General features: G+C 41.3%; 1 protein-coding gene across 1 annotated transcript in view; it reads left to right on the top strand.

Moving 5' to 3' along the window:
- The window catches only part of LOC144791308 (2-acylglycerol O-acyltransferase 1-like), a 143,595-nt gene that overhangs the window by 104,659 nt on the left and 22,952 nt on the right, over positions 1-15,984 (top strand). Inside the window, exon 4 of the mRNA XM_078665974.1 lies at positions 13,899-14,073. Within this exon, the coding sequence (XP_078522100.1) occupies positions 13,899-14,073 (175 nt within the window). The remainder of the gene's footprint in view (positions 1-13,898; positions 14,074-15,984) is intronic.

Below are 15,984 nucleotides of genomic sequence, written 5' to 3'. Positions count from 1 at the left end.
CCATTAACAAAACTGGAGGAGGCATAGCCATCGTCCATAGAAACACCATCAAAATTACAACCAGCTCTGACGACAATCTTGCAACCGCCGAACACCTCCACTTCCAGATCCACACCGACCCCAGGACCACACTCAAAGGAACCCTCATTTACAGGCCCCCAGGCACCCGATCTCAATTCAGTGACGACATCACTGACTTCGTCAGCCCGCACGCCCTCGCATCCGAGAACTACATTCTTCTAGGAGACCTCAACTACCACCTTGACAACATTCTCGACAACAACACCACCACCCTTCTGGACAACCTGTCCAATCTCGGACTCAAACAACTTGTTAACACCCCCACTCACACAGCCGGACACACGCTCGACCCTATCTTCACCTCCAGCAAGCACATCTCCTTCGATCACACTACAGCTCTCCACTGGACGGATCACAGCTGTGTTCACTGCAGCTACAAAACAACCCTGACCCACAACCGTCCACAACCCATTCCCCGAAGAAAATGGAACAAAATCACCACCGACCAACTCCTCACATCACTCAGCCAAAACACTCCCACCCCAACAACGGACCCAGACCAAGCGGCCACAAACCTCAGGCAATGGATCACCAACAGTGCAGACGAACTAGCACCCCTGAAAAAAACACCAGTTGAAATCATTCAGCAAAAGGGCTCCCTGGTTCAATGACGACCTTAAAAAATCCAAGAAGACATGCCGCACCCTGGAGAAAAACTGGAGAAAAGAACCAACCTCAGACAACATGGCCTCCCTCAAGACAGCCACCCGCAAACACCACCAACTGATTCGATCCGCCAAGAAATCAGCATTTAAGGACCGTCTCGACAACAACTCTCATAACAGCAAGGAACTCTTCAATATCGTCAAAGAATTCACCAACCCTCCCGCAGCATCCAACGACATCACTAACTCCCAAGACCTCTGCGATGCGCTATCCTCCTTCTACAACAAAATCGCCGACATCCACAACAGCTTCATGAATACTCCCAATGACCAACTCACCCCACCCCCTCCTGTTCCCACCCCTCCAACTAACTACCTCAAGTCCTGGAACCCAATCACCATTGAAGATACCATTCGCCTCATGAACTCAATCCACTCTGGCTCACCCTCGGACCCCTGTCCCCACTACATCTTCAACAAAGCTGACTCCATCATCGCCCCCCAACTCCGCGATGTCAACTGCTCCTTCAACTCCGCCTCCTTTCCAGAAATATGGAAACACGCCGAACTCAGCGCCCTTCTGAAAAAACCAACAGCAGACCCCTCAGAACTGAAAAACTACCGACCCATTTCCCTCCTCCCTTTCCCGGCCAAAGTCATTGAGAAAGCCGTCAACAGCCAACTCGCAGCCTTCCTCGAATCCAACAACTCCCTGGATCCCTCACAAAACGGCTTCCGAGTCAAACACAGCACCGAAACCGCCCTCATTGCGGCGACCGACGACATCCGAGCACTCCTGGACAACGGTGAAACAGTGGCCCTCATTCTACTCGACCTCTCCGCCGCCTTCGACACTGTCTGTCACAACACTCTCATACAACGCCTCTACAACATCGGCATACAAGGAAAAGCCTTGGACTGGATCATCTCGTTCCTAGCCGGAAGAACCCAGAGAGTCCGACTCCCCCCTTTCTACTCCGAGTCCACCGAAGTCATCTGCGGCGTACCTCAAGGCTCCTCACTCAGTCCCACCCTCTTCAACGTCTACAGGAGTCCCCTCGCCTCCATCGCACGTCAACATAACCTCAACATCATCTCCTACGCCGACGACACCCAGCTAATCCTTTCCCTCACCAAAGACCCCAACACCGCCAAAAACAACCTTCACGAAGGTATGAAAGAAGTAGCCGAATGGATGAAACAGAGCCGATTAAAACTCAACTCAGACAAAACGGAGGTGCTCATCCTCGGATCCTCCCCCTCAGCCTGGGACGACTCCTGGTGGCCTTCCGCTTTGGGATCAGCGCCCACACCCACAGACCATGCACGTAACCTTGGCTTCATTCTAGACTCCTCTCTCTCAATGTCCAGACAAGTCAACGCTGTATTGTCTTCCTGCTTCAACGTCCTTCGCATTCTCAAAAAGATTTTCCGCTGGATCCCCCTCGAAACAAGAAAGACTGTCACCCATGCACTGGTCACAAGTCGACTGGACTATGGCAACACACTCTACGCCGGAATCACAACAAAATTGCAGAAAAAGCTCCAGCGCATTCAAAGCGCATCAGCGAGACTCATATTAGACATCCCTCGCCAAGAACACATCACCGGTCACTTAAAAAACCTCCACTGGCTTCCCGTCAACAAAAGAATCACTTTCCGCCTTCTTACCCACGCACACAAGGCCCTTTACACCCGACTGTCCTTCTACTATCCCACCCGCCAACTAAGATCATTCAATCAAGCCCTCGCCGCAGTCCCGCGCATCCGAAAAACCACCATGGGTGGCAGATCCTTCTCCTTCCTGGCTGCCAAGACCTGGAACTCACTCCCCACCCACCTCCGCCTTACTCAGAATCACATCTCCTTCAGAAAAGAACTGAAAACTTGGCTATTCGATAAACAGTGATCCCCTCCCCCTAGCGCCTTGAGACCCTCTGGGTGAGTAGTGCGCTTTATAAATGCCTGAACTTGAACTTGAGGACAGAGAATGTACGACATTCAGAAAGATTTCGCCTTCCTCAGACCTTTGTAATGTTTATCTCACAGTCTCCTGTTTTCAAAACATTAACTAGAACTTTCCCCGTCCCATCCACTAGTTATACCCTTGCATATTAACATACCTTGTAGCATGGAAGATCGTAGCTTCATAACAACAATTATAACGTAAAAAACTATAACTTTAGTATTTCTAACTTTTCATTTTTCCTAACTATAAATTATCCTTAACCTTTGATTTTTTTTTCCTCTTAATTACTATTTTTTTCATTTAAAAAAATTCAAATTGTGCAGTTTGTTGTTTTTTTTTTTTTTTTTTTTTTTTTTTTTTTTTTTTGTCCTCATATATGCCACCAGAAAATGATTACTCTGAATAGGCGTTCCTCAGGCCACTGACACAAACCTTCCTATTCCGACCCTCGTGTTTGTGGATAGCCTTTAAGGATTGCCCAGAGGTAGGATTGTTACCCGTCCAACTTCCTGTCATGATGATACTTGCTACTCAGGAAGGACAGGACCACAAAACCTCTGGCATAATCATTGGAGCTTAGGTTTATTTTATCTTTCGCTCCATGCATTTAAAGCTGACCACAGATTTACAGACTTTTCTCCACCACATAACATATCAAATTTACTCACCACCATAATGTTTTTGAGACAATCTGCAAATATTGGAGGGAGTGCCGATTTCCATACCTTACAGATCTCTCTTCTGGCGATCACTATTACATAAAAGATAAACTGTGATAAATTACTATCCAAAACGTAATCTGATTGGAGACCAAAAAAAACCAAGTTGGGGGTACATGGAATTGAAAATGCGAGTACATCCTCCAAAAACTTACACACCTGTTCCCAAAAGTTTCTTATATTGGGACATTCCAGAAACATATGAATATCATTTGCATCCTGCAACTTACATCTTGGACAAAAATACTTAACAACCGACATCTTGGAGAGTTTCGCAGGAGTCCAATAAACTCTGTACATGGTGTACAAATGGTTTCTTCGCAAATTAGATGGTTTGATTATTTGCTGTGACATTGTAAAGGAGTCTTTCCACAATGTCATTATGTTATCCGAAACCCAGAGCCCTGAGGGGTCCCACAATTTCATAATTTCAGTTTCCATATTATCCCTATTGTCGAGTAGAATTTTGTACAATATGGCCATCTCCCCTCTCCTCACTCTAGGATTATTGATTAAATTCCACAGGGGACTCTCATTCTCTAAATCCCAAATTTGGCTTCCCCACCAGGCTGACAGCTGATAAAACTTAAATCTCGTGAGAGTACCCCCAGTTAAACTAACCAAAAATTCCCAATTTAGGGCTTTCGAAGCATCCAAAAAATCCCCCCATCTAAAAAGACTAGCTCTCTTCAACGGGAGAGCTAGTTGATCGCCCAAACATTCAGGAGTACCTGGAGAGTCCCAAATCGGAGCAAAGGAGTGATAATAATGGATAGATAGCAACTTGCAAATTTGATACCAGTAATGTAAAGCGGCTTTCAAAACCTTCAGTCTAACTTTTTTGAAAAATTTTTGATCCCCAAACTTAAACAAGAAGAAATCTGCATCAAATGGAAGGTCATGCAACATTGCCCGAAAAATTAAACTATTAGACGTAGAATCCAATTTATTGGCTAAGAGTCGAAAATTTTTAAGCTGGAAGGCATAACAATATAATAATAAGTCTGGAAGAGCCAAGCCTCCTATTTTTAGTCCTCTCCTCAGCTTTTTCCATGCTATCCTTGGGGATTTTGTCGCCCAAATAAAGGATCCAATCCTGCCTTGTAGATTAAGAATATCTTTTTTATTAAATACTAAAGGGATAGAATTAAACAGAAATGTTACCTTCGGTAATATAATCATCTTTACTAAATTCACCCTACCATAAATATTTAAGGGTAGAGAGTTCCATTTAGACAATAGTTTTTTAATCTCTTTTATCACGGTTTCCCAACTGGTCTTAGAGATTTCTTCTACCTTCTGAGTCAGTTGGATACCAAGATATCTCATCTTAGATTTTGCTTCTGGGATAGGGACTGGACTATTCCAACACATAACATCGGTTTTATCCCTATTGATGCTATATCCAGAAACAATACCAAAATCATCAGCTAGTTTAAATAATCTAGGTATAGCTTCAGATGGGTTTGAGGTATAAAGAAGATCATCAGCGTATAATGCTGTCCTAATTAATAATTCTCCTATGTTAAAAGGGACAATTACAGGGTCTTGTCTCAAAGCACAAACAAATGGCTCGATATATATGTCAAACAATAATGGAGACAAGGGGCATCCCTGCCTTGTTCCTCTATGAATGTGCAACCAATCAGACAAACCGCCATTTACCAATATCCTTGCTCTCGGGCCCTTATATAAAGTTTTAACCCCATTGATGAAAGTTTCTGGAAAACCGAACTTTAACATTGTTTTCCAAAGGAAAAGCCAATTAACTTGGTCAAATGCTTTGGCTGCGTCTATTGCAACTATAGCAAGCGGCTTCTTCTTTTCAATTGCATAATCTATAGCCCCGATTACTTGAACTGTGAGTTCATTTAATTGGCGACCGGGAATGAATCCCCTCTGATCTGGATGAATAATAGTTTTAATAACGTTTGCCAATCTACTGGCCAAAATTCCAGAGTAAATCTTTAGATCAGAATTTAAAAGTGAAATGGGGCGATACGATTCTATTTTTGTCGGGTCTTTATTTGGTTTTGCAATTAGAGAGATTGTAGCATCTAGCCAAGAGGATGGAATTTGTTTTCCCAGAATAAAAATATTATTAAATAATTTCAATAGTGGAACTAGAATTTCTTCTATATTGTCCTTATAAATCTCTATTGGAAGCCCATCCGGGCCTGCAGCTTTATTTCTTGCCATTTTCTTTATTTGAGATCTAATCTCTCCTTCGGTTATTCCCTTTGCCAAAAAAACTCTGTCTGTATTGCTCAGCTGTGGCAGGTCCCTCAAGAAAGACAAGTTTTCTAATTCCTCGTCCGACCGACTGATTTTGTCACAATACAGCTCTTCATAAAATGTTTTAGCTTCCTTCTTAATCTCTCCGTCCTCTGACAGGAATACCCCAGTTCCGCGCTGTATCAATGATTTTATATTATTTCTTGTCCTCTCTGTCCTGGCTTTCCATGCTAATAATGATCCACATTTCTCCCCATACTCAAAATTACGTAATTTACTAACTTCCCATTTATCTTTAAGAATTTTTTCAGTTCTGAGTCTAAAATTTGTTTGTAACTCAAATAATTCCTTTTCTAATCTTAATATGTTACTTTGATCCTCACCAATGGCAGTAAGGAGTTGCTGTTCTTTTGATTTAATCAAACTGAGATCTTTGTTATCCTTTTCTTTCATTAATTTCCTGATTAGGATCATCTGAGAGCCATATATTCCTCTTAAGAAAGATTTAAGAGTATCCCAAACAATATAGTCTGGAGCTGATTCTTGATTGAACTCAAAGAACTCTAATATGTGTTCCTTGATTTTAATGTTAAAGTCTTCATTTAACAGAATAGTCCTATCTAGTGTCCATCTATAATCAGAAAGATTCATTTGAATATTAATAATCATCTCAACCACAGAATGGTCCGATAACCCATTGGGAATATAAGAAATAGAGTGGGTATTAGCCAATAGTGAAGTGGTGTGGCTCACTGGTTAGAGGCGGCAGACCCGAGAGCAGAGGACGGCCCGGGAACAGGGTTCGATTCCCGACGCGGCAGGTTTCTGGACCAGGGTCAGCGGACTCGATAATTCTCTCGCCTCGGTGTCTACTCTGATCAGCGATCACACTCGGCAACTCTGGGCATTAGCTTGCCTCATCTTCACTAACGGCCCCACCAGACCGCCGGGGATGCCTGGTCTCACCCTGGAGGTACCCATTAAGGGACCATCTCTCAGGGAAGCCAGGAAGGGTTTCGCAGCGGTCGAAGCGCGGAGATACTCCTCCGGGAGTCGATCCTAGCGCTATATAAACTTGCAATTAATTAATTAATTAATAATAATTGATCCAACAGAAAAAAATCTATTCTCGAAAACTGATGATATTTTTTGCTATAGAAGGAAAATTCTTTCTTAGTACCGTGTTTAACTCTCCATACATCACATAAAGTATATTCTTTCATTATATTCTTCAACATCGAGAGGGATTTTTTTGGGCAATTATACTTAGCTTTTGAAGTACGATCGACTGCAGGGTCTAGTAATAAGTTAAAATCACCGCCCAATACTATGGGGGTTGTAAACTGAAGCATATAATTTTCTAATTTCTGTAGAAAATAAGGATTATCCTCATTTGGACCGTAATAGACCCCACATAAAAATTTAACAGTACTTATAGAGACTAATGCAGCCAACCACCTCCCTGAGTGATCTGTGGCCCAATCATGGATATTAATGCCTTTATTAGCACATATTATCATTGCTACACCTCTCGTTGTGCCAGTTTGCTTTGAGCAGAGAACATCCTGGACCCACTTATTCCTTATAAAAACGTTTCTACAATCTTCAGCTCCCAAATGCGTTTCTTGTAAAAGAATTATAGAAGCATCCGTATTTTTCAAAAAATTAGATACATTTAATTGCTTCTTACGGCTCCCTATTCCGTTCAAGTTCCAGGAGAGGATCTTAGTATATCTAAGTTGAGGCATCGGACATTTCTACTCCTCTACCTTTTGAGGCCAGGATTAAACGTAATAGTCTATAAAAACTTATAATTACTAAAGAAAAATACAAAATTCTTTGGGCATAAGAGGACTTTTTTATTTGATTTCTCACCCCCCCCCTGAAGACCCCCCCATCCCTCCCCCCGAGGAACCCTACCCTCCTGATTGGCGTAACTACGCCATAGGAGGCCCTAGACCCAATTTGCCCTGTCAATAAGAAAATAGAGAGGTAGGTCTCTAGGTCTCTAGTTCTACATATACGGATTTTGTAAATTTTTACCAAACCCCCCTTTTTTTTTTTTTTTTCCCCTCACCCACTCCCACTCTCACCTTAAGCATACCCCAGCACCCTGCTTTTTTTTTTTTTTTTTTTTTTTATATATATATATATATATATATATATTTTTTTTTTTTTCCCTCTCACCACCACTCCATCACCGCACCACCATACCCCTCTTATCCCTCTTAATATAGATTCAACAAAATAGTACAATTTAGACTATAATAATACATAATTATACATAATGAAAAAAGTCTCTAATTATTCTGTCTGCTCCTTCATCTTAGTTAACACTGCATCTACTTCCTCCGGGAAGTGGCATGTATACATTTTATTATTCCACATTATTTTTAGGAGCGCTGGAAATTTCATTTGTACTTGCGCCCCATTAGAGCGCAGCTCTGGCATTCTTGAACCAAGCTCCCATTGTCTTTGAGCTGTCTTACTGCCTATATCAGATCTGATATGGTAGGGGTTCGCTTGAAAATGTAGAGAAGCGCGAGAGAGGCATCTGGTAAGAATTAACTCTTTTACGCTATAAGTTTGAAAATAGACAAGGATCTTCCTAGGTGCTTTTCGATCAGGGTGCAATTTAAATGGATCTCTATGGACCCGCTGAATTTCTGCTTCCAAATTAATGTCTGGTCGATCCTTTAAGATACCTTCCCGTAGCAATCTGCATACAAATCCTTTTAAGTCCTCTACCTCAGCCCCTTCCGGAATTTTTAAAATCCTCAGGTTGTTACGACGAGTCTGAGTCTCCAATCTTTCAAGGTCCATTGCTAGGGTACAATTCTGAGCCTTTAGGGCAGCTATATCTTTAGCATTCATATTGGAGGATTCAGTAAGAGAAGACACTTTTCCTTCTAGGACACTAGTCCTGGCACTTATACCCTCTATTTTGGCCTCTAAAAGATCGAACCTATCATGCAGCCCCCTCTGATTTTTTTCGGAAATCTCAAATCTCTCCAACAAGTCCTCTCTCAAAGTATATAATAAGGATCCCAATCTTTCCTCTGCTGTACCACCTCCGCCACTTGCTGAAGCCCCCCCACTTGAATGGGAGGGAAGACTGTAATTTTCCGCACATAGGACAGGCTGTGTAGTAGAGCCATTAGATTGAAATGCAGGAGCCATAGTATGAATCCTATGAGCGCTGCTCGAGGGACTTTCACTAGATGTTATACCGTTAGAGTTAGAGGGAGAGGGAGAGGGAGATTGTATATCCTCTACTGGTATTTCATTAAGAAGTCCAGAGTCCAACACTGCATACTTATTACTCAAAGGAAAAACAGCTAAGCAGGGAGAATTCATGGCTATGTCCGATTTATCGCTTTCATTCCCTGTACGATTACTTGTAGAGTTACTTGTGGGATTACTTGTTGAGTTACTAGTAAGTCTTTCTTCAACTGGTACATCATTTGCAATCTCCCCAACTGCTAAGTTCATTTCTTTACTGCTCTGACTTTTAGAGGAGACTGCTTGCTCCATAATTCTAAAGTAGCTTTTTAATGAGGGAGTTCCTCTAAGCGGTTGCTTTTGTTTCAAACCTTTTGGTTGTCCTCTCTTTACTCCCCCCTTCCTACTTTGTTTGTGGGGTGAAATAGGCACTGGCCCAGCGCTTCCTCCTTCAACGAAATCAATGGGACTAAGGACCCCTTTTTTCTTAAGCTCTTGTTTAGAGCGCAATTGATAACGATTTTTTGGTACTATTTTTGGTACTATTTTGCTAGCCCTATGGTTAGCACCCTCTTTAGTTGTAATATCAGTGGAGCAGGTAAGTGTCTGTCCTTCAGCAGTTACTTCACTTCTACAAGTTACTTCACTTCTGCAAGGGATGACTTTGTGTGTCTCAGGCGCTTCCTTTTCTGCCTCCATACAAACAAACAAGTCGTTACCGGTGCTGATCGCTGTGACTGAAACTTGAAGAGCTAACGCAGCTGCTCGATACCAGAAAGCACTTCTCGAGCGCAGCCATAGATTGTTGCAGCTTACCTGCAGACCAGGCGGATTCCAGGCTTGTACAGCTTGTGCAGCGTCTCTGCTGGTTTTATCTTTACCTGTCGCACCCGGTCTCGAGACCTCTCCGCCAGTTTTGGGCGTTATCCGATGGAGTATACCGGTATGTTGCTCCTCAGCATACCACCGCCCCCGCCTGCATTCACTCTCTCGCTCTCGCTCTCGCATTACGCGGGGTCCGCGCTGGTCCTAGTGCCTCCGGATCCGGCGTTCTGCATCAGACTCGCAACTCGAGAGAAGACAAAACACAGCGGAAAAGAAAAAACTCAATAATTGGCTAGTAATCGTTTCCGATATAGCATTCCTGCTCACCAGTGTGTAAACAGCCGCCATCCGTATCCCGGGATCTGAGAGACCATGTTAGAAGCTCGTCCAGGGCATTCAGAGTCGGAGCCTCACAGCAGCCGTTAGCCTGCCGCCGCCATGTTCCTCCGTATAGTAGGTACTAAAGAGTGGATTGACTCGAACCACAGCAGGAGGACCCTGCAGTTTCCAGCAGCGTGCAGTTTGTTGTTGAGTGGAGTGTTATTAGGTGGTGTGTGTGGTAGAGTGGAGGAGAGTGTTGTAAAGTGTACTTTCATATAGTCTAGTGCCATAGAGTATAGTGATATGTGGTACAATGGAGTGGGGTACAGTGAAATAACATAGTGTAGTGGGGTACAGTCTAGTGACATTGATTTGAGTTGCATATTGTAATTGTATTGTGTAATTGCATTATATAGCGCTTACTACCCCTGAATATGCGCCAAAGGGCTTTTTCGGCGAGTAGTACGCTACTCCGGAGCCCAAAAAGGATTACTGTTGAATTAGTATAGTGAAATATGAAAGTAATTTGAGTGGTGGATATTAATCAGTTATTTGGATTGAGAAGGATAGCAGAGGGATAGAAGATCCAAGTACATAGAAGGTATATAGATGCATAAAGGAAGTAAGTATAAGTGGATTAAAGATGCATTCGATAAACTCTGGTTTTCAAGTGTTGTACTTAAAAATGCATTTTTTTAAACATAAGTATTCTACAGGTTTATACAAAGCAATACACATATATAGGTACATTTCTATAGTACAAATACATGCTTATATACAGAGGGATATGCTGTATATTTCTGTTTGCGTATGGTGCTTATGCGGGGAAAAGCCAATTCTTGAGTAGTTTTCCGAAGATAAGGTGGTTGTCGGTGGATCTTATGTTTGGGGGTAAAGAGTTCCATATTTTGGCTACTTGAACAGAGAAGGATGTGCAACCCATGTTTTGTTCTTATATATTGGGATTTTAAGGCGAAGTGCCACTCTAGAGCAGAGGTTCCTATGATGAATGTGTTTGGTGATTTTATTTCTGATGAAGAGCGGTCTCATTCCATGTATGGCTTTGTGTGTGATACAAAGCAGCTTGAACATGGATCTTCTGGCAACCGGTAACCAATGCATTGCTTTCAAGGCAGGGGAGATGTGGTCTTGCGGTTTGATATGCAAGAGTAGTCTGGCAGTTGCTGCTTTATTCGGCTGCCAACAGAATAAATATCAACACGTTTTGCTTCTCACTCGAGCCTTGATCACAATGTCAGTCGCCATTTTATAAAGTTGTATAAATGCAACACCTCTAAAAATGATAAACCAACTACTCGGGATCTTTCCGCATAGTTACAACACTTATTTAGGCAACATATCTCACAGTCAACCAGATTACTAATGTAAGAAGTGCTAACATATATCACAAAAATAACATAATCTGTAAATAATTGTTTTTATCTTTGTCACACATCTTGAACATTCAGCCCAAGTGGGCACTAAATTGTTTGATTTTAGAGTCCATCTGAAATAAAGGAATCACCAGACAGAATACTGGTACATTATATCACCAATAAATCAATCTTCAATAAAAACGTGACAGGTACTCAACATTAAGCACTAGTGAACAACCTATTCTCAATACAGTAGATAATGATCTGTACTTATTCAGCTCGAAATTATTTCTCATCAAAACTCTTATTCTATGGACACCTTATTTACTTTATCTGGATATCTTCATTCTTGGTATCTTTCCTTCTGATCCATCTTTTCTATTTCATCATATGTTGACCTTAAAGTATGCAAGGGAAATTATTAGTGTTATAACATAGATTAAAACCAATTAAAAGCCCACAACCAAAAATGAATACAGGCTAGCTAGACAAATCTGGCTGATACAGAAATAATAAATGTATATACATTTCTTCTTAATGAGTCACCCTCTCGGTTCCTTGGTATCCATCATTAAAATATAATTAGATTCAAGTTAATGGAGTTGTTTTATAATGGTAATCCCCTCTCTTCAGCTGATAGGGACACTGCATATCACACTGTATTCGAGTAGCTCTGCTGTCTCACCATGAGTCTCATGAAAGTGTCTAGAAATCGGAAAACTGCTATCCTTGTTTTTTATTGCCCTACGATATTGGAGGATTCTTTTGTGAACCTTTAAGCTGGTACTCCCTGTAGATCTTAGAACAAGGACATTTCAGCATATACACTACCACTTCACTTTTGCTTGTGATAAGTTTATTAATTTTCATTGCTTCATTGTATGGGGTAATAAATTCCTCTGTGTTGACCCCATGCCTATATGCCTTGCATTTATAGGAACCTTCCCTTGGTTTTAATCACCTTTTGTCTTTCTTTTCTATCACAATATCACTCCTCACTAAAGTATCTGTCATTAGGAGTGGGCTTTCCTAAACGTAATCAATGGTCTTCTAGAGATTGATGAGCAGATGCCTGGAACGCTTCTCAATGGATGCTAGCGTTTCCCCAGTATCGTCCTAAGGTGTGCTTGATGTCTGTGAAAATCAATAATGAATCTACACTTAGTCTCGGTCTTATTGCAGTTTCTCTTCCTGTTGGATCTGAAAATGATGTCATCCCCTTTGTCTTTTAGCCTCTCTACTTACTGCCTCATCCAGTACTGCCTCTGTATAACCTCTCCCTTTAAATCTAGACAACATTTCTTTCTCTTTGTGCGGATATTCCTCCAGGGTCCCCGTTCCTACTTAAATCAAATACTTGAAGAGGAGCTAGAACTAGGCTACTGGAGGTTTCCCATCCTTGTGTTTAGGTCACCTCCATGGTGAGCACAAGAAAAGTACTTCAGCGCTGACATGAGTGAAGGGCTTGGCCTTGCCGATTCATAGAGATAAATATATTTTTAATTCAATGGAGATGTGTGGCTCCATTCTGCAAATTCTGTCATTAAAAGACTCCGGAGGAATGCCTTGCAGATATGATGGAAGAGTCCAAGGAACATCTGAAAGGAGGCCTAGAGTCTAAACACAAGCGATGATCAGACGGTGATGGCGTCCTCATTTTGGGCGATACACCTGTCACCTTCTTGAGCTAATGAATGAAAATTGGAAGCTTCACAGTACAAACGTTACGTTTTCAAAACATTTGTGCAGTCTCAACAAAACGGGATCATCAATAATTTGTTTCAAGATGTGCAGTGGCTCGGCATTGACTTTGAAGGTAGGGGAGGACCTGACTCCAGTTTGCATTAGCAATACATAGTATATGAAGATGTTGCTTGGGAGATAGTTGTTGGCACAATAACATTTTGCTTTAACTGCCTTCACTTCTAATGGGTTTCCAAGTCGTGTCACTGGAAGTAGTAAATAATGTTGGTGGAAATTAAAGAGCATAACTACTTGAAAGAACTCATGAAGAAATCTGATAAACAGTGGTGCAAGGAATGGACGAGAAGATCTTTTAAAATCCACAAAAATAAAATAATTTGCATTGCATTTTTAACTGCTCATTTTTTAAAACTGGACAAAACAGTCTGAAACTGATGCATGATCTTGCTTACAAGTTAAAACCCTATTTAAATTCAACAGGACTACATAACTTTGTAATTAATTTTGGGCTTTAGATTTTGTGAGCATGTTTTTTCCATTTCTCTTTTAAATGTATTTTTTTATATTGTATTGTCCCCAGATCAGCAGTGTTTCTCAACAAGTACAGTTTATGGTAAAAGGTTCTTGCTCATATATTTATTGCCGGAGTGGTTGGTTTTTCCATTTATGTAGTTTAATTAAGGTAAACTAAATTAAACTGACTTATATTTTACAGAATGTAGATGAATGTGAGCAATTCAAGTTAATCAAGTGAACATCAGGTGTTCATTGGGGAAAGGTTGCGTTTATGCTTCATGCGGTCATTGGGTATTTTGATAACTATATTTTATATTATCTGAAGGTTTGGTGTCTGCTTCAAAGAAAAGTGTGACTCATGTGCTGGACAATGAGAAAGGTGGAAATGCTGCAGTAATTGTGATTGGAGGAGCAGAAGAGGCTTTGGATGCACATCCTGGGAATTTAACCCTGAACATCCTGAAGAGAAAGGGATTTATTAAAGTGGCTTTAAAACGTGGGTATGTTAAACTGCTAGTTTCTCACTATGTGTATCTAGATACTTTGTTGCTTTATCCAGCAATGTTATATCAATCTCCCATCCTGCACATCTGCAATCTGTTATATTGATTTGTTACAATATCAAATGTTCGAATAGAACAGTCAGCGGGTATTTGGTGAATTATTGTTTTTACCCTGTATGAACTTTCCAGACCAGACCTAGAAGAGATTTGAATCATGGTTGCGTTTTCTTGTTCTATAGCAGCATACATAAAAAACAAATGTTTATAATCCTAGAAATCAAAAGAATGTTTGTAGATCATTCATTGTTGAACTACACGAAGGAGGATTGTTTGGCACCTTGTGATGCACAGTTTCCTATTTTAATAATATTTACCTTACCAGATTGTAGAACATTTACCTAACTGTTTAATCTTTATTTATTTCTAGTGTTATGCAATAACCTCTTATTCTAATATTTGTACATTTGATAATATAGTACCCTTAATATTTACATAATGGTCTTATTTCCTTCATTAGTCTTTTCAGTACGTTAAACATATTGACTTCTGACAATAGTTTTCCATATGTTATCCACATGTTTTTAGTTTGTTTACTTACCTGGATTCAGTGTTGTTTTCTTTGGGGTACTCTCACAGGTACACAGATTGCCCCCCCCCAGCTTATAGAACTCTGACCTTGTAGGGCTAGATTGTGTTGCATGGTATTCTTTAACGTGGAACACCCAGAAAGAGATGCGAGAAATGTTTGCAATTTGTCTAACCACTGGTAATCGCTCGGGTAGCATTCCAACCCTTTGTTCTTTTGCTCCCCATGCCACCTCAGATTGGATCCATCTTTATGCAAACCAAGCTTGGTCTGGTAACAATCCTGCCCATGCTGCCAAGCCAGGTCCTCCCTGAACCAGAACACAAGCGACCCATGACTTGTTTTGCCCTTATTGGGGCTGTCCGCCAGGTGTAGCTTGGTTCCAGCGGCAGAGGGAGCATGGCACCAACCTCTTGGCATACCCGTGGCCACTTGGGATATTGCATGAAACTTACAAATGGTGATGGGAGGAATGCTTGTTATTTGTCTAACCACTGGTAATCACTCATGGTAGCATTCAGCCCATTGTTTTTTCCCTCCATGCCACCTGAGATTATTCCCAGCCATATGCAAATCAGTCTTGGTCTTCCTCCAGTTGGAAAACCGTATTCAGTTGCTTGTGTTCCGGGTCTGGGATGGTCTTGCAGTTCGGCTGAACTCTTCCTATTGTAGAATGGGAAGGACTGATTTGCATATGGCTGGATCCAAACTGATGTGGCATGGTGTAGAAAAGAATGATGGGTTGGAATACTAGACTGAGCAATCGGCAGAGATTAGATTTATTGCAAACAACCTTTTGTGTGTTTGATCACATAATGTGGGCCAAGTAATCTGTTTGATTGCAGTATAGGAACTGGAATCGGGCTTAATGGTAGATATCTCATTAAACTCTTAATTTGGCTTTCACCTCAGTCTAATTTTTTTAATGTTATTATTTCATTTAGAAAGAAGCCCCCATCCCAGCTTGTTCTTCCCTCCATTTTTTTTAAGAGGGCGTCCATTTTGACTAACACCACCTTACTCCCGCTCCCTCATTTTCCCCTTCCTCAATTAGTGGTGTGGCCTTTTTTTCCTCTTATCAATGTTCCTAGCCTTCTTCACATTTTTACCAACTTTCCATTGTTTTATTTCTTTTCTTTTTTCCCCCTTGTGTTCTTTCCTTCTTCCTTTTCTGGGTCGCAGTAGACACAGGACTACCTACTGCAGTAACTTCCCCCGCCACCCCAGACGACATTTTCATTTTTGAAAAACTGTTATTGGAAACTGCCTGTATTTGTAGAGTCTGGTATAAAGATGTCTAGTCCGAAGGAGTTCTTCCGGTT

Source organism: Lissotriton helveticus, chromosome 11 (genome assembly GCF_964261635.1).
Source record: "Lissotriton helveticus chromosome 11, aLisHel1.1, whole genome shotgun sequence".
Taxonomy (NCBI): Eukaryota; Metazoa; Chordata; class Amphibia; order Caudata; family Salamandridae; genus Lissotriton; species Lissotriton helveticus.
The sequence above is the reverse complement of the archived record's forward strand: the minus strand, read 5'-3'. Positions and strand labels throughout refer to the sequence as shown.